The 23,272-nt window shown below is 56.1% G+C and overlaps 1 protein-coding gene and 1 long non-coding RNA gene across 3 annotated transcripts in view; one reads left to right on the top strand and one right to left on the bottom strand.

Annotated features, from left to right (window-relative positions):
* LOC106969665 (uncharacterized) overlaps positions 1-8,964 on the bottom strand; it is a 29,506-nt gene extending 20,542 nt beyond the window's left edge. The window contains exon 1 of the long non-coding RNA XR_008297224.1: positions 8,721-8,964. This is a non-coding gene — a long non-coding RNA (uncharacterized LOC106969665). The remainder of the gene's footprint in view (positions 1-8,720) is intronic.
* Positions 8,965-8,968: 4 nt separating this feature from the next.
* On the top strand, positions 8,969-17,339 carry N4BP3 (NEDD4 binding protein 3). Of its 2 annotated transcripts, none has more exons than XM_027076891.2 (5): positions 8,969-9,306; positions 14,570-14,920; positions 15,179-15,706; positions 16,068-16,322; positions 16,455-17,339. In XM_027076891.2, exons 2-5 carry the CDS (start codon positions 14,600-14,602, stop codon positions 16,983-16,985), a joined length of 1,635 nt encoding a protein of 544 aa, XP_026932692.2. In that variant the 5' UTR covers positions 8,969-9,306; positions 14,570-14,599; the 3' UTR covers positions 16,986-17,339. The 2 variants fall into 2 exon arrangements, with proteins under 2 accessions (XP_026932692.2, XP_026932690.2); XM_027076889.2 differs by having other exon boundaries at positions 8,971-9,306; positions 14,576-14,920.
* Positions 17,340-23,272: the final 5,933 nt, after the last annotated feature.

The raw sequence follows: 23,272 nt of genomic DNA, 5'->3' as shown, positions 1-23,272 counted from the left end.
CCCAGCACCAGCCACACCAACCCCCCTTGCAGGTCATAGCCCAAGCCATCAGGGTCCCTCTTCTGGGGGTCCCAGAAGGGCTTCCTTCTCCAAGACTCTAAGTGCTGTTAACCCTGCCCCTTCCCTCTTCTCTTCCCAGGTCCAGGGGTAGAAACTATAAACCGGGGCAACCTCAGTACCCTCTTTTGCTCTTTGGGTCTTCCAAAATCTGTGCAATCCACTTTGTGTATTATTTCCCCTTTGTTTGAAAAAACTAGCATGGTTTACGTTTCCTGAGTGGACCCTAAGGCATCCAGAACTCTCTAAAGGAGACACAGAGAACATGGTAGATAGCATTTTTGTTGTCAATTATTTGCCACCAATCCCTATGGGAAGCTAGTATGTTTCCACCCTGGTGACATCAGGCTTTGTCCAGTGACCTGCAAGGGTAATGACATGTGAGGGTAAGTAATGCCTGCTGCTACTTTTCAGTAAAGGCTTTAAGAGCCATCACATGATTTTGCCATGGCTCTTTTCCCTCCATGCCAGGAGCCAAGCATGTCCCAGGGAGGAGCTCCCGCTGACACCACAGGGCATGGAAAGTGAGCCAAAAATAAACCTTTGTTGTTGCAAGCCAAGGAGATGTAGGGGGATGTTTGTTACCGCAGCACACTCTGGCAAAACCTGCCTGATTCACACAATTTGACTGCATCTCACTCCTTAACAGCAAACATGGGAGCCAGCAGATGGTTAACCAATAGCTTCAAAGTACTACAAGAAAATTACTGGGGCACCTGGGTGGCTCAGTCAGTTAAGCACCCAACTCTTCCTTTTGGCTCAGGTCATGATCTCACGGTTCATGAGTTTGAGCCCTGCATCGGGCTCTGTGCTGACAGTGCAGAGACTGCTTGGGATTCTCTCTCTCCCTCCCTCTCTCTGCACCTCCCCTGCATGCTCTCTCTCTCTCTCTCAAATAAATAAATAAACTTAAATTTTTTTTAAAAGAAAATTACCGCCAACTTAGAATTCTATACTCAGAGAAACTATCCTTCAAGAAGAGACACCAGAAAGACATTATCAGACAAAACCTGGGGGATATGCCATCAGCAGACCACTGCACATTAAAAGAATCTAAAAACAATTTTTTTTTGTTTGTTTTGCAGAGAGAAAATGATTAAGAAGGAAGATCATGGGCACAGGAAGGAATGAAGGACAAAAAAGACAGCAAATATGCGGGTCAATCGAGCTGAAGACTGACCATATGAAAGAACAGTGGTAAATAAATACAGTGTGCAGTGCTTGGCTGGATCCTGGACCAGAAAGGGGCGTGAGTGGAAAATCTGGTTGAACCCAAATGAAGCCTGCAGTTTATATTCCTGCACCACTGTTAACCTCTCTGCTGTCATCATTGTGTTGTGGTTATGTATGATGGTTTTACTTATTTACTTATTTATTTACTTATTTATTTATTTATTTTTGAGAAAGAGAGAGAGAGAGAGAGAGAGAGACAGAGTATGAGAGGGGGAGGGGCAGAGAGAGACACACAGAATCCAAAGCAGGCTCCAGCCTCTGAGCTGTCAGCACAGTGCCCGATGTGGGGCTCAAACCCACAGACTGCGAGATCATGACCTGAGCTGAAGTCAGATGCTTAACCAACTGAGCCACCCAGGAGCCCCTTATGTGTGATGTTAACACAGGGAGAGGCTCAGTCAAGGATATCAATGAACTTCACTATTTCTGCAACTTTTCTCTACGTCTAAAACTACGTCCAGGGGCGCCTGGGTGGCGCAGTCGGTTAAGCGTCCGACTTCAGCCAGGTCACGATCTCACGGTCCGTGAGTTCGAGCCCCGCGTCAGGCTCTGGGGTGATGGCTCAGAGCCTGGAGCCTGTTTCCGATTCTGTGTCTCCCTCTCTCTCTGCCCCTGCCCCGTTCATGCTCTGTCTCTCTCTATCCCAAAAATAAATAAACGTTGAAAAAAAAAAAATTAAAACTACGTCCAAATAAAACAGAATCATCAGGGTCTGTATTGCCGGGTGGTGACCTCTGCCCAATCCTGCTTCCTCCCCTTTTCTTTCATAGATGTTCCAGCCCATAAATTCCTGTGCTCCGAACCCCACCTCAGTGTCTGCTTCCCAAAGGATGGACCCACAGCAAGCTGTTCATTAGGTTGTGTGACCTTCCCACTGGCTCATCAGGTGAACTAACCTCACCAGCCTGGAGAGCCCCCCTGGGGCTGGCAGCTGTATGCAGAATAAGAGGCAGGTACAGGGAGTGACCCCCACGATGTCCACACCGCCCAGGGCATGACCTGCCAAGGGCATGATAAACACTGCCTGGAGGACCTTGCCAACCACGTGGAAGTCTGTGTGTGGCCTGGATCTCCAAGGTGGTGGAGCTGGTGGGAGGAGAGCTGCTGCCCAGGTAGGTTCGGTCGGAGGGTGGGGTGGGGGCGTAGCAGCGCCAGGCAGGTGAGGGTGTGTAGGAGCCTGTCTGGCTCTCCTGGGTGGGGCTGGGTAAATGTCTGGGTACATGGCTCTGTGAGGCGGGCCTGCCTTGGGTTGGGGCTGGAAGCCAGATGGGCAGGCTGTGTCGGGCACATGTACTCAGCAGGCTGAGGAAGCAGGAGAGTAGGAGCAAAGGAAAATCTCTGCCTCAGCAGAAGATACAGGGGAGACAGTGCTGATGTTCAGACTTCCAAGGTCGGGGGCACTTCACATAGCAAGGCCCAGGGCAGCGACGGCTGTGCCCCAGGCTTAGCTGACCAGCTGGACATGGGTAGCTGGGAGGGCGCATGAGGGGCTCACTGGGCGGGGCACCTGGGCAGCTCAGTCGGTTAAGCATCCGACTTCGGCTCAGGTCATGATCTCGAGGTTCGTGGGTTCAAGCCCCACGTCAGGCCCTGTGCTGACAGCTCAGAGCCTGGAGCCTGCTTTGGATTCTGTGCCTCTCTCTCTCTCTGCCCCTCCTCCCTCAAAAATAAATAAAACATTTAAAAAACATTGAAACAGTGCACACTGGCATCTTAGCCAATTCCTCCACAGAGACATGAATCCCACAGGTGACAAAAGGTCACTTCTCTTCCTGGCCTTTCCTTCAGGGGAGAGCTTCCATTCTCTCTCAGGAGAGCAGTGTTGGTGGGCAGGGGGCCCAGCAGAGAGGCCCATCTGTGGGAGGCCATGCCTGGCGGACCCCAGGGAGTCTGAACCCTTCAGCTTCGTCTTTGGCCATTGTACCTGAGCAACCACACACCCTTAAAATAAATGGCAGTTACAATTTAAAATGTGTGTCCACACTGAAATACTGCTGGATGAAATACCATAATGTCCGGACTTTGCTTTCATGTAACCTGTGAGGGGGGGGAGGGGCCGGGGCGTGGAGGGAACATTTATACGGAGATGAATAAAACCCTAAAGCAGGGTGATGAAGACCTGGGAGGGTTTTCATTCTCCTCTATGGGCCATTGTGCATATTTGGAAATTTCTGTAATTAAGCTTTAAAAGTAATCTGGATGAAGTCCTTGCTCAAAACGAAATGACTGGCCCCCTACTAGTGTCTTTTAGGTAACCCTGGAACATAAGGATCCAAGTTCACTTCAGTGTACAACTTTTTTTCTTTCTTTTGTTTTATGAAATTGCTTTTTAGAAAGAGAGCGTGAGCAGGAGCGAGGGGCAGAGGGAGAGAGAGGGAGGCACAGAATCTGAAGCAGGCTCCAGGCCCTGAGCTGTCAGCACAGAGCCCGACACCGGGCTCAAACCCACAGACCCTGAGACCATGACCTGAGCCGAAGTTGGACGCTCAACCGACTGAGCCACCCAGGAGCCCCTTTCTTGTGCTTTTTGAGTGTAGCTGACACACAATGTTGTATCAGTTTCAGGTGTACAGCATAGTGACCTGACTTTTTTTCTTCCTTCATGAATTTTGTAAATTGTGATAAAATACATCTAACGTGTAATTTACTGTCTTAACCATTTGCAAGCGTGCAGTTCAGTGGTGTTAAAGCACATTCACGCGGTTGTGCAACCGATTTCTAGAATCTCTTCATCTGGTCAATGCACGGTTTTGCAGTGACTTCCCCAGACTTCTTGCAATTTCCCCCCCACCCCCTTTCCCACCCATAAATCCCTTGGACAGAGGGACTGGAGGCCAGGTCTCCCAAATTCCAGAGCAAGGTGCCCTGTTAACCATCTGGGCGGCAGATGTGGGGCCAGGCCAGCTGGCCGGTGACCAGCCGGTGGGCCAGTTGGGTCGCCTGGACTTCCGGCGGTGTTGGCACTGCCGTCCTGGCTGGCTCCTGCAGGTCTGAGCTCTCTGCCCCAGGGCAGGCCCCTGAGCAAGTCCTGGCAGCTGTCAGTTTCCACCCTACCCTGCAGGCTGGAGCTGTCCCGGTCATGGGGGGGGGGGGGGGGGGGTGGGCAGGAGGGATGAACCGAGGCTCCTCCCTGGCACAGGTGACTCAGGAAGGGCAGTCCTGGGCCCGGGAGTCCACTTTCACCCCAGGGTGTGGGGCACTCTCCCCGGGGCGCGGTGTCAGGGCCCTACTGCCTCGATCCCGCCAGCCATGATGCCCCGCCATGACACAGATCTCCTGGAAGGGCTGCAGCTGGAACGGGCCCCTACCAGCCAGCCTGCTCTCTGCGAGGTATGAAATCCGCAGGCTACCTCTCCAGAAACGCCCCGCTCTCTTCCCTCCTCCCTCGGGCCAGGGCCTGGCTCTGCTCCAAGGGGACCAGAGAGGATGAGAGAAGGCAAGGAGTGAAGGGCAGGTGGGGGACACACAGCTGTCAAGCCCTTCCTTCACAGTGGTGCCATTTCATCCTCCAGGCAGCTCTGCGTGTTCACACGAGGAAACTGAGGCTCAGAGGGCACCAGGAAGTTACAGACTGGGGATTAGCGCCAAGCCTGCCTCTCTTCCTCCTTCTCCTGGTGAGAAAGAAGCCATACAGTGGCTTTTTGGCAGATGGTGTGTTGGAGCTGAACACGGCCAACTGTCAGGCCCTGGAGGAGGTCCTGGGGGTCTATTCATAGACCGGAGACCAGTCGCTGTGTGTTCAGGGCTTACTGTCTCCAGAAGGTGACAGACAGAAGATCCACAAATGCTGTACTGCCGCAGGGATGGAAGATGGGGGCAGTAACCTTCCCTTGGACGTGGGGCGAGGGACACAGCAGGTGCCATTAATGGGTGCTCCCAAGGACCAGCCCTAACATATGAGGACACTGAGGTGGTTCCCAGTGCAGAGGTGCACAAGACAGGGGCAGAGGCCAGGCCTGAGGGGGGCATGGGACTAGTCCTAAAGCTGGGATGCCACCTTTCAAGAACACGAGGTTGGGGACAGACTGTGTGGACTGGAATGCACCCTCTGGGGCAGAGTGGGTAACAGCTGGGAGCCCAAGCATGGGCATAACTGCTGCAATAGTCAAGGAGAAAGGTGACGAGGCCAGAGGTGGCAGGCAGAGAGAAGGGGACAGTCCTTAGTCACCATGGGTAGGCTCCGGGATTTAAAAAAAAATTTTTTTTTTAAGTTTTTTAATTTATTTTGAGAGAGACAGAGACAGTGCGAATGGGGGACGGGCAGATAGAGAGGGGGATAGAGAGAACCCCAAGCAGCCTGCGCTCCTAGCACAGAGCTGGATGCAGGGTTCAAACCCACGAAGCCACGAGATCATGACCTGAGCAGAAACCAAGAGTCGGATGCTTAATCTACTGAGCCACCCGGGCGCCCCTAGGCTCTGGGATTTTGAAGTCCTGGCCACTCTCAGGCAGCAAGGATGCACCTACTCTCTAGCCCAGGGAGACGGATCAGAGACATCGAGAGTGCATGCTGGGTGGGGACACCATGTGGCGTCCCTGGCCACTTGAAGACAGGCCCCATGAAGCACTTTGTCCTTCTGACAAACTTGCCTCCTTTCCACATCAGAAGTGGAGACGGATAAACTAACATTTACAGATGGCCACCATCTGCCAGGAACTGTGTCGAGTGCTTCACATTACTTCACATGATCTCCTTTTCAAGGTGAGAAAACTGAGGTGCAAAGAGAGAAATTAAATGGTCCCAGGTCAGCCGATTCAGGAAGTGGGTGCAGCCAGGGAGCTTGCTTCCCTTCCCCTGGCCTGGTGCCCAAAGTGCCGCACCCCTTGGCATCACTGTGGCTGAACACAGTAAGCCCCATGTCTAGGAGGCAAGACACCCAGCTTCCAGGCCCAGCTCTGCCAGGAACTAGCTCTGATATGCGTTCTGGGGGAGTTTTTCTATCAGAGGAGGTTGGGCTGAGGGTACCCCAGGGTTCAACGTAATGCTCTACGGTTTATGCCCTAAGGTTCATGCTTGTGAATGTGCACAGGAAGGCATGAGGGTAGAGGGCACAGGGCATATGGAGGTGGACAAGGAGGAACTTTCTGGATTGGGACCAAAGCTGCCTCTCCCTTGGGGCAGTGGGTCCCCTCTGCCCTGCACTCCCCATCCAGGGGATCAGGACAAACTCAAAGGGCTCAGAGAAACCAGGCAGGAAGGAGCACCTGCTAGGCCAGCTACCCAGATTGGCGGGAGGGATGGGTGGGGGGGTGGTGGTGGTGATGTCCTTACCAGCCTGGAGTCTAGACCTATGCAGGAAGTGGGAGACAGATAGCCAGGCTGGAGGGGGCATGGTCAATTTTGTTTCTTTCTTTTTCTTAGCTTATTTTTTTATTTACTTTGAGAGAGAGAGCGAGCTGGGGAAGTGGGGAAGGGGGGAGAGAGAGAGAGAGAGAGAGAGAGAGAGAGAGAGAGAATATCCCAAGCAGGCTACACACTGCCAGTGCAGAGCCCAATGCAGGGCTCGAACTCATGAATCATGAGATCATGACCAGAGCAGAAATTTAGAGTCAGACCCTTAACCGACTCAGCCACCCAGGCGCCTCAATTTTGTTTCTCTAACGAGAGTTCTGTTAGAGGGATAGAGCCAGGCTGCTCTCTGCCCCTGCTCCAGCCCCCCTGCATTCTGCACCCAGTCCAGTTCAGTGAAGTGGTTCCAGCTCCCTATGCAGCGACCAAGGTACCCCCAGCCTCTGCTCTGCTCCCCTCCATTGTGCAGCCACTTTCCCAGGATTCCATTCAGCCAGGACCCTCCCGCCCTTCTCCCCTCCCCTCTCCTCCCTGTGTTTAACATCTCTAGGCTCCAGGGTATTTTCTGATTTCTTTCCCTCCTGTTGGGATGTTCCAAAATACTGAACACCCTTCCTCTCCCACCTCCCTCTGGCAGCCTGGTACAGAGAAAGAACATTGGACTTGGGGTGGGGGAGTGGTCAGAAGATCTTGGATAAGGTGCTGTGTTTTTTTTTTAATTAATTTACTTTTGAGATTGAGAGAGCACGCAAGCGGAAGAGGGGCAGAGAGAGGGGGGACAGAGGATCCGAAGCAGGCTCCGTGCTGACAGCAGAGAGTGCAATGCCAGGCTGGAACTCACGAACCATGAGATTATGAACTAAGCCAAAGTTGGACGTTTAACCTACTGAGCCACCCGGGCGCCCCTATAGGCTCTTGACAATGGTGAGCACGCTCCTCCCTGGAAATGCCTCCCACCGTTCAAGTACCACCTCAAAAGCGATTTCCCCAGTGAGGCCTTTCCACAGGTCCCCCAAACGGTAAAGTGTGTCCTTGTGCTAAATTTTTATCTGTCCCAGTGAGTAACCCTACCAAACTGGGGGCTCCTCAAGAGCTAATATCCAAAGTAGCAGTGATGCGTTTTCTTAGAGATGAATCCTCTTATATTTGGCACCCCCATTGTTAGTAAACGGGTAAGGACAGCACAGAATCCAAGGGATTGCAAACTGGTGACCCATGAGCCAAGTCTGATCCACGGGTGACGTGCTTTCTTTTCTTAATTGTGGTTAAATTCACGCAACGTCAAATTAACCATTTTAAAGCGTCCAATTCAATGGCATTTAGTACACTCACGATGTTGTGCAACCACCACCTCTCATGTTCCAAAACATTTCCTCATCCGAAAAGGAAACTCCATGCGCATTTAAGCATCACTCATTTCTCCCTCCCTACAGCCTCTGGCACCAATCTGCTTTGTGTCTCTAGGGATTTACCTACTTCATACAAGTGGAATGATACCACAGGGGGCCTTCTGTGCCTGGTTTATTACACTTAGCATAATTTTTTGGAGGTTCATCCATGCTGTAACAGGTATCAGAAGTTCATTCCTTTTTATGGTTGAATATTATTCCACGGCATTGATATACCACAATGTGTTCGTCCATTCATCAGTTGATGGGCAATGGACTGTGTCCACCTTTGGCTATTGTGAAGAGTCCCGCTATGACCATTGGTGTACAAATACTTGTCCCTATTTTCAAATTCTTTGGGGTATACACCTTGAAGTGGAATTGATGGGTCATTCGAGGACTCTGCTGAGCTTTTTGAGGAAGACACCTGCTTTAATTTTTTGAGTCTGAATGCCTTTAGGTGTTCATCTCTGTCTCTGTCTCCATCTCCTCTACTGTCCTACACCCATTTGACTCACATCGTCTGGCCCCTGAAGGCATCTGAATCTGCTGCCCCTGTAAGACTCTGGCGGCAAAACAAAAAGAAGAGAGAGAGAGAGAAGAAAAGAAAAAAAGGAAAGAAAAGAGAAGAAAAGAAAAGAAAAAAATCTTAGCGCCCAATTCAGTCGCTAACGAGCCGGAGACCTTGGGGTCAATCTCTCCAGCTCTCGAAGTACCTTTTGCTCAACCTCAAAACGGGTAACAATGCTTACCTAAGAGGAGGCGGCGAGGATCTGGGAGTTGAACGCGCCTCTTCGGAAGCTGCCGAGTTCTGGAAACGAAGAGGAACGGGCGAGGCCGGGAGGAGGAGGAGGGGGGCTGGCTGGACGCCCTCCGGGGACGTCGGCTGCGCGGGGGCTGCCGACCCGCCGGGAATCCGCGCGGCGCGGGGCGCAGCCGGCAGGGGGCTCGGGCGGCTCCGGCACGCGGCGGCTGGGCGGCGCGGCGAGCCCGGGCGGGGCTCAGGTTGGCTCGCGGTGGGCGGGGGTTGCCCCCCGTCCCCGCCCCCCACATCCGGGGGCCCGGCCGGGCTCTGGGCTGGCGGCGCGCCGGTGAGTCAGGCCGGGTTTTCCCTCCGCCTCTGGGGCAGGCGAGCGAGCGCCGCGGAGCGCGTCCCTCCCTCGCCAATCCGGCTCCGGCGCCCGCCCGCCCGGTCGGCTGGCCGCGTTTTCCAGGCGCCTGCCGCCTGGTCGCTCCGGCCCGGCTCGCATTCTCGCCTGGAGCCGACGCTTGGAGGGAGGGTTCGAATCCGCGCGAGGGAACTGTCGCGCGCTAGGGGCGCGGAGCGGCGCCAGCATGGTGAGTGGGACGCGGCGGGGGCCGGGGACTGGGCTCGGGGGTGGGGCCGGCCGCCGAGGTCTCGCTTTCCGGGCGACCTTGGCCAAACCGCAGCCCTTCGCCCGCGAGGTGCCCGTCTGAGAAGTGGGCGGGGGTGGCAGGGTGCGGTGTGCGTTTCCAGACACTGAAGTGCAGAGGCGCGGGACCACGGACCGACCGCGAAGCTCCTCTGGAGGGGCCGGCGGCAGGTTACGCTGCTCTCCGCAATCCCTGCAAATGTGCTCTCTCGGACCCCTGCGCCGCGCCTGGGGTGGGGCAGGCGCCCTTGGCGCGGGAGTCCGACCTGGGCTTCGGCCCCCCAGCTCGGCCGCTCCGGGCAGGCCTCAGGGAGGAGGCAGCAACAGACGTCCCCTCTGGCCCCCCAGGTAGCTCGCCGAACCTCCCGCAGTTCTGCGGAGCCCACGCCTCCGTCACAGCTTTCGGGGCCCGGGGGAGGGAATTTCGTGGGGATGCCAACATCGTCTGCTCCTCACGAGACCCCTCTCCCGTCCCCTCCGGGACACCCCCTTCCTGCTCCGGCCCCCTGCTCTGTAAGGGCGGTAGCTGCCAGCTGCTAGGGATCCCGACCTATGGGGACGCTACCAGTTCTTGGCGGCCGGAGCACCTGCCCAGTCTGGCCACAGCCTTTGGCCAAAGCGTGGGGCCAGGCCCACGTCAAGTCCCTGGCTGTGTCGAGAAAGAGTACTGCGACCGGTTGCCTCCCACCCCGCACCCAGTCCCCTAGTACAGATTGGGGCTCTCCTTGTTTGCACCTGCGGCTTAGTCCGACTGAACTGCAACCTTGACCCTCCGTGCCCTCTCCCTGCCCAGCCAAGAAGGGAGTGGAGGCAGGAGGCCACCCTGGGCCCAGTGATCAGCCTCCTCCAGGGCCCTCCTGGGCAGGGCTCCTCTGCCGGCTGGCTGAGTGTAGGTGTACATGTGCAAGACTGTGAATGAATGTGGCCAGCCTGCTCCCGCCTCTAGAATCAGTAGCTTCCAGGGCTCAGAGTCCCCATGCGGCAGTGTTTCCACTATTCCTCTTTGACCAGGGGCGGGCCGGAAGAATTCTATGCTGAGGAGACTGGAGTCCAAACCTACCTGGTTGCAGATGCCCTTGAGAGAGGCAGGTGTGGGGGGCTGGCCCGACACACATACACAGCAGTGTGTGTCTGTGAAGGGCAGCTGGTGACCTCTGGCTGGGACAGCAGGAGAGAGGGCCTTGCCCAGGGTTTTGGAATTGTTCATCATTGTGGGATGTTGGGCAGCTGGCTTCTAGGCCTTTCTGGGCCTCAGGTTCCTTGCCTAACCTCAACTAGGCTGTTGTGGAGATGAGCGCAGATGATGAAATGAAAGGCTCAGAAAAACTGTAGAGTGGTGTATGCCTCTGTGACTCTCTAGTGATACTCAGACACACTCCTTTGTGGTTAGATGCCGAGCTTTACCTCTTCAGGTGTCACAGTGTAACTAGGGTATGCCAGCCTCTTCCATCGCCCCCGCCCTCCCCCTGCCCCCTTACCCACTGCCCCTCTTTTGGAACTGGGACATTCCAGTCCAATTCTTCAGGGGCAGCTGCAGACACTCCCTCCAGCAAAGCTGATCCCCCCAGCAGGTGGTGGGACCTTCCCCTGGGGCCTGGGCTCTGGAGGGGCTAGCCACAGCCAAGGCCGGACTCTGGAGCTTCCTGCCCACATGCTCTGGGATGTCCCACGCTGGAGGAGACTCATGATGGGGTCAGGATGGGCTTCTAAACCTGAGGAGCTGGCGTACTTTCTCCAGGGCAGCTGAAAATGTCTTCAGGCATGTGCTTTTACTTCCTGGGTCTCAGTTTCCTCTTCTGAAGAGGATCTCAATATTCCCCACCTATGGGTGTTGTGAGGCTGTGGTAAGCCGTGTGGGGCTGACTAACGGACGCTGGGATGCTTTCCCTGCGTGCCCTGTCTCTGTTTCATGGCCAGCATGGTTCCCGAGCCTCATGTTCCTGTCACCACCAAGGGTTGATCCAAAAGAGATGCCCCTGTCTGCCCAGGGCTTTCAATGCTGCTGGCTAATCTTGGGCCCAGGGGTTGGGAACAGGAACTAAGGGGTCCTGTTGAGGCCAGCTGGAGCCTGTGCAGAATATGGCTTAGCCCAAACCTAGCCACCAGGGTGGTGGTGGTGGGGTTTCATCTCTGTGCAGAGCTCTGAGTCCCAGGGTGTGTACTGAGCTCTTGGCAGGGAAGCCCTTGGAGGCACTTGGAGGAGGCCCTGGTTTTTGCTCTGATGTTCCCATGGGGGCTGCAAGGCTCTTGCTGTCTCTCTCTCCCTCCAATACCGCCCCCCCCCCCCCACACACACACACATCCTCTCCAGCCCAGCCTGCACAGCTGCCCTGGCCTGACCAGGCCATTCCCTGGGCCTCCAAGCAACGGGGAAGGAATGTGTGTGTGTTGGGAGGGGAGGTGGGATGGACCCCTGTAGGAAAAGGGACTGTCCCAGACTGAGACCTGGGCAGGGTAGAACCTCCTAAAAGCCAGGGGCCTCAGCCTCTCTGGGAGAGCTGATAATACAGCCAGAGAAGTTACCTAGGAGGGGCGAAGGGTGGAGGGCGAGGGCATTAGGGAAAGACAAAAGGAAGGGGCTGTGTGTGCCCCCTTTCATCCAGCTCCACAGCTCTTTCTAACTGCTCAAGTCACACGTGGAGAGAAGCCCCTTACCACACACACCCTCATACCCTCTGCATCTAGCCTGGGGGCTGGGAGGACGAGTGGGTCTTCATGCTAGAGTAATGCTAGACCATTCCTGTGTGTGTGTGTGTGTGTGTGTGTGTGTGTGTGTGTGTGTGTCCCAGAAGATGCTCATTGCCGCAAAGGTGACCTTGTGCATGACTGTGTCTACTGTTGGATGTGACTGTCTGTGCTGTGTCCTGTCACATAGGAACCACCGTGCTACTGGTTTCAGTGACTAGATGCAGTTTGTATGTGGGGTATGCGCTCTAGTGGCCCATGGCTGCCTCTGGTTCAAGGACTCTCCCCCTTGACCCTGAGACCATTTGTAGAGAACATGAGGTGCTAGTTGTCTCTTCCTGAAACAGGAAATAAGGATCTGCCCAGGGGAAGGTGAAGTGGTGTGTGTTTGGGGCGAGATGGGCATATTCAGCACCACTGCCACCTCCCCCACCCCCCCATGCTTGCACTGGGCTTATAGTTCATGAGACCTTTCACCTCCATTGTCTCTGTGACAAAAACCCAAAGGGAAGGCCAGGGCAGGCAGTCTTTCCCCACTTCAGAGATGGGGAAACTGAGGCATGGCAAAGGGCGATGAGATAGTGTCCAGGGTCCCCATGGAGGGGCAGTGTGAGGACAGGGCTGGAGACCAGGTTCTTTGCTGTCTGCCTCCCTGAGAAGCAGTGACAAGAGTGAAGTGTGCTCATGGTAAGGAGGTGTCAGATTGGGAGGCAGGATACTTTGTGTTTTATTTTTTTCTGAAAGGGTGCAAGTGGGGGAGGGGCAGAGAGAGAGAGGGACAGAGGATCTGAAGCCAGCTCTGCGCTGACAGCAGCGAGCTCAATGTGGAGCTTGAACTCACAAACCGCAAGATCATGACCTGAGCCAAAGTTGGACGCTCAACTGACTGAGCCACACAGGCACCCCAGGGATACTTCAGTTCTAACTCTTTGGGCTGTGGATGCCATCCTGGGCCCCCACTAAACATTCAACAGCATCCTGCTGGGATCACAGGCATCTCAGCCTGACCAGCTCTGTGACCTTGGGCAAGCCACTTCACCTGCGGGAGCCCCAGTGCCCTGGACAACAGCTATTTCACGGGACTCCGTAAGATCACTCCTTTGCAGGGCTGTGTCTCTGTAGGTGGCCAGCACCTCTGATTCCTTAAGTGGATGAGTCCTCTGGCCCTGTGAGCCCTGTGACATCCTCAGAGGTTATTAGATGGAGGCAGGGCCATGCCCCCCCTCCGTCTCCCAGAGAGCTTTGTCTTCCACAAACACAAAACCTGGAAATGGTTGAGGAAGATGGAACCTCCTAACGACCATTGTTTGAGGTGGGAGTGGGTGTCCCGGAAGCATATTGGGTGGGTGGGGGGTGCTCAGCCACCACATGCCTGCTGGGTGTCTGTATGTAGATGGGAGCAGCCGCTTGGGGGCCAGAGGCAGAGACGGTGGTGTTCACTCATTCAGCAGGTCCTTTCTGAGTATGGACCATGTGCTGGGCCCTGGGCTGGATAGGGGGGATCCAGTGGGGTGGTAGGGCCAGGCCAGGGGTGGGGGGTCTCAGTCCAGATGGGAACTGGGTCCATAACCTGGTCTCTGGGCTGCCTGCCAGGGAGGTCATCTGAGCAGCTGAGCTCATCTTCAACCAGCCTGTGTTGACCCTGCCTGGCTAGGGGCCAGGCCCTGAACTAGACTCTTTAGTCGTGTTATCTCAGCCCATCCTCCCAGCATCTCTGAGTGATAAGACTTGCCATGGCCATTGTCTGCATGAGGAAGCTAGGGCCTACGTGTAATTGGCCCCACCCCGGGTCAAGATTTGGGTCCCCCCACGCACCTGGTGGTGGTCTTTGGAGTGGCAGCATATGCAGGGGCTGGCGGGGGCTCCCGCTGGCCCTTCCCCCTGCATCCCCCCACTGCCCCTATGACTATGTGAACACCTGTTCCGGAAACTGTGGCCATTGTTACCACCATCCTTCCTCCCCTCGGGCCCTTCCTGTTTGTATCCCTCCCACTGCAAACCCCCAACCCCACCCGTGCCAGCTGCTTCCCTCGGGGAACTCTGACCCACTGCAGGAAGAGGGGCTCAACTGGGTTTTCCCCCTCCCCAGAGAAAAAGAAGGAATGGAGAATCATAAGCCACTGGCCCCGGTTCCCTGTGCCCTCTGCCCACCCCACCCCCCAGATTGGGTGAGGAGCCTGGTAGGAGAGTGAACAGGGTCAGAGTTGGACAGAGCCTGAGTCCACAGCTGGCCCAGTCCTGGGAGAGGCCCTATCCTGCCGCTTTGGGGCCGTTCCCCTATGTCCCCCCCATCACACCGGCCCTTATAGCTGGAGCTGGGGCACCAGGCAGATGACTTTGGGGCCCTTTCTCTTGCCATCCTAGGAGTCCTGTCCTGGGTTTTCTTTCCGGGACCCATATCTGCCTCCTGGGCCTGGGCCAGGCAGGTGGCTGACATAGGCAAAGAGCAACTGGTTTTAGAGTATCGGAGAGGTTGGGCAGCAAGTGCCCACCTGCCTCTGACGGAGCCTCTTAATCCCCAGAAACAGCTGCCTGTGCCCTGCTGAAAGTTCATGGCCACAGCCCTGGGCCCTGCTGGCATTGCCATGGGCAGCGTGGGCAGCCTGTTGGAACGGCAGGACTTGTCCCCGGAAGAGCTACGGGCAGCGCTTGCAGGGCCCCGGGGTTCCCGCCAGCCTGATGGGCTCCTCCGGAAGGGCCTGGGCCAGCGTGAGCTCCTCAGCTACCTGCACCTCCCCAAGAAGGACAGCAAGACGGCCAAGCGTGCCCCTCGGAACGGGAGTGCTGACTACACCACCCTCTACTACCGGGAGCATCCTCGAGCTGGTGACTTCAGCAAGACTTCACTGCCCGAGCGGGGTCGCTTTGACAAGGTGCATCTCTGCCCACTTCCCTTCCCCAGTGTTGGTAGGGATGGGGAGCTCGGGGTCTCCTCGGAGATGCTCTGATGGGGCTGGGACATGAAAATCCTGCTGTAGGCTGTCCTGAGGCTTTGGTCTTTGGTCACCGGTCACTGCCTCTGTGTGACACACACCCCAGGTTCTCAGGGAGGATCCTGGGGGCTGTGGGAGCGTTAGAGGGCAGAGGCGAGGTCAGCCCAGGGCCTCAAAGCTGCCCTTTCTTCCCGGCAGTGCCGCATTCGCCCATCGGTGTTCAAGCCCGTGGCGGGCGCTGGGAAAGGCTTCCTGTCCATGCAGAGCCTGGCAGCCCACAAGGGCCAGAAGCTGTGGCGCAGCAATGGCAGCCTGCACACATTGGCCTGCCACCCACCCCTGAGCCCAGGGCCCCGGACCAGCCAGGCACAGGCCCGGGCTCAGCTGTTGCATGCGCTCAGCCTGGACGAGGGCGGCCCCGAGCCCGAGCCCAGCCTGTCTGACTCCTCCAGCGGGGGAAGCTTTGGCCGCAGTCCTGGCACTGGTCCTGGCCCCTTCAGTTCCTCTTTGGGCCACATTAACCACCTTGGGGGCTCCCTGGACCGGGCCTCCCGGGTCCCCAAGGAGGCTGGGCCACTGGCGATGCTGAGCTGCCTGCCCGAGCCACCGCCCCCCTATGAGTTCTCCTGCCCCTCCGCCGAGGAGGTGGTGGCCCTGCTTCCCGACACCTGTGAAGATCTCAAGAGAGGCCTCGGTGATGAGGATGGCTCCAACCCTTTCACACAGGTGAGGGCTCCCCCTGCTCTGGGGTCCTGTTCTGTCCCTTGGCATTGGAGTACAGGACACACAGAAGGGTCCCCAGCCAGTTCACTTACGTAGCTCTGGGCACAAGAGAGTAAGGAAGATGGAGTTGATTCGGTTCCCCAGCCCCCATGGGATGGGAATGTCATGTCACTGGTGGCCCTTGCTAGGAGTTGTGTGGAAGGGAGGAAGAGAGACTCCCCGGGCAGTCTTGGCAGGCACTTCACCTCCAGTTGCAGCTGGAGTGTTGTGGAGGGGCTGGCAGTTGGTGTTCAGGAACGAGGGGGAGTTGGGTGGTCCGTGTGTGGGATATCCCCGCATGGCAGGCGCCTCGTCCCCTTGGCAGGTGCTGGAAGAGCGCCAGCGGCTGTGGCTGTCCGAGCTGAAGCGCCTGTATGTGGAGAGGCTGCACGAGGTGGCTCAGAAGGCAGAGCGCAGTGAGCGCAACCTCCAGCTCCAGCTGTTCATGGCCCAGCAGGAGCAGCGGCGGCTGCGCAAAGAGCTCCGGGCACAGCAGGGCCTGGGCCCCGAGCCTCGGCCCCCCGGTGCCCTCCCGGATGCTGACCCTAACACCCGACCAGAGGAGGAAGCCCGATGGGAGGTGAGAAATTGGGCATACAGAAACTTTTTATGTCCTCTTTGCCACCTGTGGGGTCCCACCCTCTGCTGGCTCCTGGTCTTACCCACTTTGTCTGGCTCTTGCCCATCCTGTGCCCCGCCCCTCCCTGCCCAGGTGTGCCAGAAGACGGCGGAGATTAGCCTCTTGAAGCAGCAGCTGCGGGAGGCTCAGGCCGAGCTGGCGCAGAAGCTGGCCGAGATCTTCAGCCTCAAGACGCAACTTCGGGGCAGCCGGGCGCAGGCGCAGGCCCAGGACGCAGAGCTGGCCCAGCTGCGCGAGGCCTTGCGGAGCCTGCAGGAGCAGGGCCCTCAGGAGGAAGCCCAGGGCAGCTGTGAGACCGACGACTGCAAGAGCAGGGGGCTGCTGGGGGAGGCGGGTGGCAGCAGCGAGGCCGCAGTTGGCGCCGAGCAGCTGCGGGCCCAGCTGGTGCAGGAGCGGCTCCGCGCCCAGGAGCAGGCACTGTGCTTTGAGCGGGAGCGGCGGACATGGCAGGAGGAGAAGGAAAGGGTGCTGCGCTACCAGCGGGAGATCCAAGGAGGCTACCTGGACATGTACCGCCGCAACCAGGCGCTGGAACAAGAGCTGCGGGCGCTGCGGGAGCCCCCAGCACCCTGGAGTCCTCGGCTGGAGTCCTCCAAGATCTGAAGCCAGGGGGTGAGCGGGCTGCAGAAGCACCGCCAGAAAGCGGCTTGGACGAGCCCGCGCTGAGAGGGCTGGCTCCTTCCTTACACTGGTTGGGGGCAGGAGCTGCTGAGGCCAGCCAGGAGTGGGGAGGCCGACCGAGAGGAGGGGTCCAGCGCTGCTGTGGGCTGGATAGGGTGCCCTCCTGGCAGAGGAGCACCTCGGCAGGGCCCCGCCCTGCTCCCTGGAGTAGATGTGGCCCAGAGAAGGAGGCTGGGGGACCAAGGGCCCCGTGATGCAGAAGGGCAGGCATGAAGGAGGGAGGCTGGGACGGGGACATTGGCCTCCCTCAGAATAAAATCACATTTTCTACAAGGAGGCCCTGGGTGATACACTGGGCCTGTCCCTGGCCTGGGTCTAGAGGATTGTGGATAGTTGGGGGTGGGGGCCCTTTACCTTGGCTGTATGTAGCTCCTTCCATGGTCATGGTCGGTGGGAGGCCGTGCCATGTGCCTGTGTGCGCAGCTGCTGGGCATGTGTGTTGGGGAGTGGAGGAATCCATGCCCCAGCACCACACGGTTCCTTAGCTGCCGTGTGGGCTGAAATTCCTTTCTCAGCACCAGTGGGATTTTTTGGAAGGAACAATGCCAGAGAACCCAGAAAAACAAAAGGGCAAGTCAACCAAGGCATTGCTAGAACATGAAACATTCTCTTGGTAGGAAGTCTGGACTGTGGTACCCAGCCCCCTGCTGGGTTGGGGCCGGCCTAAGACAGCTTCCCCTGGAGCACCCAAAGGCTCCAGTAGGGCCCTGCCCCTCCCAGAACCCACCTCCCATCTTTCTGTCTGGCTGTGGTGCACCCCTCCCCCACACACAGGGATGGGAGGCCCTGGGAAGGTAGAGGAGACAAAATTTGTGGGTGGGTTACTTGGTGAAGGGCCTGTACCGCAGCAGGGAACGTGGCCATTTTCCTGTAGACAGTGGAAGGCCCTGGGGTATTTTTTAGCAGGGGTGAGATGTGATCTGGTTTGTATTTTGGAAAGATCTGTCCTGAGAGGAAGGAGCCCTCCACTCCCAGCCCTGCGCCGGGCTCTCTGACCCTTAGGCTCAGCCCCCTAAAGCCCACTCTCACCCATAGCCTCTCAGCAGTCAGGCTTCCCCTTTGGGTTTTTGCTCCCTCCTGGGTGGATGGCCTGGAACACAGACCGAGGCTGGCATGCAGGCAGCCCTTCCCCACTCCCTGCAGTAAAGATCAGTATCCATATGTCATGCATTGAGCACTTCCTATCTGTTAGGCCTTCAGGGCTTGGGGGCTCAGGGTTGAATTAGATGTGCTTCCCGCTCCAGGGGAGCCAGCGCACAGACCTCTTCTCCTCCCAGTGCCTGCCCTGATGGGGCAGCAGCATCCTCTGGTATGTTCTCTGCAGAAACCCCAGGTTGCTCCCTTCCACCATGATCCCCCCCTTCCCAGGCCATGCCTGGCAGCCTGTCAGGCCCCAGCATGTGGGTCCTGGTGGTAAGTGGATTCGCTATGTAGGGGCACCTATGGGGCTATGGGGTATGAGCTGATGTGCCCCACCTTTTTAGGGTGGGGAATGGGGTGTGTGTGTTGTCTGCCGTGGGGATGGTGTGTTTATGGCTGTGTAAGTGGCAGGTGTGTAAAGCTGTCTTGTGGGTGGTGGGTGTGTCTGGGGGTGTGTTTGGGGCCCCTGGGTTGGAGGCCAGGAGGGCTGCTTCCTGGCCGCTCCCTTCTGCCCCATTTCTTTCCACCAGTCCCTGCCCCACTTGTCTCTGGCCAGGCTTGAGTAGAGCCTGTGGCCAGGACAGACCCCTGTGTCTGGGTCCTCTGCCTGGGAAGGGAAGCAGAGAGCACTCAACTTAGGCAGGCTGGTCTCCCACAGGCCTTGGAACCCATTTCACAGACTTCTCCAAACCGAGATCTCTGGGCCAGTGACCTTCCAGAAGCCCCCCCCCCCCCCTCCCAGCAGAGCTAGGTGCTGACCTGAAGCCTGGGTCACTCCCTCCCCACAACCCGGAACTGGGCAGGCTGCGTGCCCAGGTGCCCCACAGTGGCTGGGGTCTACCTTTCGGTGAACCATCTCTGCAGGACAGCTCCCCACCCAGCAATTAGAGAGCTGGGCCGGCCAGTACAGCCGGCGGGGAGTGGGTGGGCGGTACCAAAACTTGGCAGCTGTGCCAGAAACCAGGGCCAGACCCAGATGCAGGGGGAGGGCACGAGAGAGCTGAAGCTGGGGTGGCTCAGAGGGAACCAGATCCCTGTTAGCTCATCCCTGCTGGGCAAACCAGTTCCCTGGTCTCCAAGCCGGCTGGGTGGCTCTGGGGCCAGCTGATTACAGGTGCCACTGCAGTGGCTACTGCTTCGGAACCCTCCCTCCTGAGCCTGGCGGGCCCCTTAGCTCACCAGGTGCCCAGAGGTCCCCCTGCCCTGGCAGACTAGGCCCAGGCAGCCAATTCTCCAGAACTGAGGCCAGCTGCCCACACTGGGCTCCATGCCCCTGGGCCCTTCTGTTCTCAGCTCAGCTAGTGTCACCTCTTTCAGTCACTCCCTGGGCCCCTCAGCCTATCACTTAAGGCCTCTGACAGCCTGGCCTCCACAGAGTCCCTGATAGTGGTTGCCCTTTCTGACCCCATCATTCCCTCCAGCACCTCTGAGCCCTCATCCTCCAGGCAGAGGCTCCTCACAGTCCCCAGATCTTGTTTCCTCAGGAAAGCCTGCCCTGAACTCCTGCCCTGCCCTGCCCTGCCTGGGCAGCGCCCCCCGTCCCTGTGCCCACAGTCCCCTACTTCTGCTGACATTTTGGTCTCTCCACTGGGCTGTGGGCATTGCCAGGCAGGACTGTGTCTTCTGTTTTTATCCCCAGAGACTGCTCTGGCTCCAGCCCAGAAGGCACTGGAGGGCTTTGGACTCAAGAGGAACCAGACCTCTCCCTGGCTGTCATGGGTTCAAGCTGGGGGTGAAGTGGAGTAGGTGGCTCCACTCTGGCTCTGAGTGTTCATTCACCATTCACGGGCACCTGGGCCAAGCACTGGGGCTGCAGGGCCAGTCCCCATTCACTGCCTGGGGAGGTACTGCACGCCTCCCTCAGGGCCAGGCCTGGTTCTCAGATGAGGAAGCCACAGTGGCCAACGCCCCTGCCCCCATGACCTTTCCCTGTGGGTGGGGGAGGGAGACAGCACACACATCTGTCCATGGTAGTGACCGGGCCAAAAGCGTGCAGACCTCTACATCACAGTGGCCAGTCAACGGCGCATGGAGAAGCAAATTTCTCAGACTGGGTATATCTATAGGTATCAGGGAGCCTTTTTTCAAAGAGGACACATGCCCCATGGTGACAATTCAGATTGCATAACTCCCCACCCTAGTAGGTGGGTTTTAGCTCTATCAGATTCGGAAAAGAAAAGGAAATGTGCTATTTCTTGCAACAAAGCAAAAGTGAAATATGTCATGAAAGGTAAGGCGTAAGTGCTGTGGAGTTCGGGCTGGCTCACTTTTCACTGCAGGTGATGAGGGGTGTGTATTTGACCATATTTTGGTCAGGCACTTTTCTGACCTCTCTTTGTGCCTGACCTTGGCAGGTGTTTCCTTACACGGTCCGGTTCTGGCAAGATTTCTGCTTAGTTTAGCCAGACTCCCCCTTTGTCCGTATCTGACTATGTTCCTCATGTAATCTTCCACCAACCCCCTCAGGCGACGGCTGGCCTGCCTTCAGTAAGACTCCTGTGAGGTGCATTTAGCCAGAATCTGCTTCCAGACCCCCAAGGTTTCCTCTCAGTAATTTTTCATCCACTGACCCCTACCCGCTCCTTGGCTGTAAATTCTACTTTTCCTTGCTGTATTTGAAGTTGAGCCCACTCTCTCTGCCCTACTACAAAACTCCACATTGCAGTAGCCTCTCTTGAATAAAGTCTTCCTTACCAAACTGATGAGTGTCATGAGTAATTTTTTTTTTTCTTCAGCAAGGATAAACTTCTCTGAGGAAGGGAAGTTGGGAGGATTTCCTCAGGAGCAGGGTGGGACGAGAGCGTCCAGGATTGGCCTGGCATTGGACACAGAGAGGTGTGGGGCAGGTCCAAGGGAGGGTCCTGTCTATAAGGGTTTGAAGGGAGGCAGGGCAGCCCCTAGACCGCCTGGTAAGTTGGCACAGGAAGACTTCATCTGTGGCTGTGGGTGGGTCCCTCAGGCAGCCAAGGGGGAGAGCCGGAACTGGGACTAGCTTTTCCTGTGTGTTGTCATTCAGGACAACACTCGGAAGGGCCCTACACTTGGTGCAATGGTCTCCTGTTGCCATCTTGAACTTTTTTTTTTTCCTTGAGAGAGAGACAGAGTGCGAGCCGGGGAGGAGCAGAGAGAGAGAATCTGAAGCAGGCTCCATGCTCTGAGCTGTCCGCGCAGAGCCTGACATGGGGCTTGAACTCCCAGACCGTGAGATCATGACCTGAACCGAAGCCTGACGCCCAACCGACTGAACCACCCAGGCGCCCCGCCATCTTGAAATTATAATGATGTTTGAACAAGGAGCCTTACGTTTTCATTTTGCTCCAGAGCCTGCAGATGAAGCAGCTGCTTTTGGCCTGAACCAAAGCCTGACAAGGAGGGGCAGGAAGAGAGAGAAGGCGCAGGAGACTGGTTGGGTGCCACCTGGAGGGTGGAAGAAGAGACAGGGCCTGAGCAGGCAACTTGAGCTCCACAGGCTGAGGCCTGATGCTCCACAGAGGTTCCACAGAGGGCAGGCAGGATCTGCATTACCTGTTATTGCCCTTACCCCAGCTATCAGGGGAGACTCCATCTTTTCCTAGCCTGGCCTTCCAGGGCTCATTCTGAGAAGTGAGGAAGGCTGTATTTTCAGAAGAACATGCTTGGGATTGTCTTATCCAAGAACTTTTTCTCTTTTTAAAAAAAATGTTTACCTATTTAAAGAGAGAAAGAGCACAAGTGAGAGAGAGCATGAGAACGAGTTGGGTGGAGGGGCAGAGAGAGAGAGAAAGAGAATCCCAAGCAGGCTCCTCATGGAGCCCAATGTGGGGCTCAATCCCACGAACCAAGAGATCATGACCTGAGCCCAAATCAAGAGTCAGATGCTTAACCAACTGAGCTACCCAGGCACCCCCCGCCCCCGCTTTTTGTTTAGAGATTTATCTAACATGCTCTTTGTGTATCCGGTCCCATTCCCCTCCAGCATTTTTAAGGTATAATTTACATAGAGGAAAATGCTTCATTTTTAGAGTATAGCTTTAATTTATTACTTATTAAAATTTTGTAATGTTTATTTCTGAGAGAGTGAGAGCAAGCAGGGGAGGGGCAGAGAGAAAGGGAGACAGGGAGACAGCACAGAGCCTGACACAGGGCTCGAACACACGAAATGTGAGATCATGACCCGAGCTGAAATCGAGAGTCAGACATACTTAACTGAGACACCCAGGTGCCCCAAGAGTAGTTTTTAGAGCTTTGACAAATGCAGAAAGTTGCATAACCAACACTACAATCAAGATACAGAATAGTTCCGTCACCCGCCCCCCTCCAAATTCCTGCTTCTCCTAGTCAGCCCGGTCCCCATCCCCAGCAACAGTGATCTGCTTCCTCAATCACCTTGCTTTTCCTTATTTTTTTTTCTTTTTGTGTATAATCCCACCACATATTGGAACATATTACAAAGTAGCAAGTAAAACAATATGACATTGGTGTAAAAATAATACCACATCTCAATGGAAGGCATGAAGAGCCAGAAATAGATTCCATTCAGTAGAAAATCTTAATGTTATGATAAAAGGCTTCAAAACGAAGGGGTAAGGTAGGATCATTTAATAAGAGGTACTGGGATAACTGGACACAAATTTGGGGAAAAAATAAGTCATACTGTGCACCACCCCCTGCAAAATAAAATGGACATGTATTGAGGACTGAAATTAAAAAAAAAAAAATCCTAGGAAACTAGCAAAAGATTAAACAGACTATTACTGAGTTAGTGGAGAACAGCTAGGTTTTTCTGCTTTGAAGCACTCCACCCCTCAAACAAAACGAAACAAAAGCCATAGTCCCAGTGAGCACGACAAAATCATCCGTGCACTTTGAGAAGTAACCGACATGCAAGGAGAGTCACATGTGGAGTGGACAATGACAGAGGTGAAATGGCCTGGGGTGTGAGAGTGTGTGTGAGTGTGTGTGCGTGTGTGAAAGAGACAGAGGCAGAGACACAAAAAACGTGTGCTCGGGTGCGCGCGCGGGACATTCAAAGTCCTTGGAGAAGGCAGGTTTTGCTCCCGCCCACCTGGACTGTGAGGCAAGCAAAGGCT

The sequence above is a fragment of the Acinonyx jubatus genome, chromosome A1 (genome assembly GCF_027475565.1).
Source record: "Acinonyx jubatus isolate Ajub_Pintada_27869175 chromosome A1, VMU_Ajub_asm_v1.0, whole genome shotgun sequence".
Taxonomy (NCBI): domain Eukaryota; kingdom Metazoa; phylum Chordata; class Mammalia; order Carnivora; family Felidae; genus Acinonyx; species Acinonyx jubatus.
The sequence above is the reverse complement of the archived record's forward strand: the minus strand, read 5'-3'. Positions and strand labels throughout refer to the sequence as shown.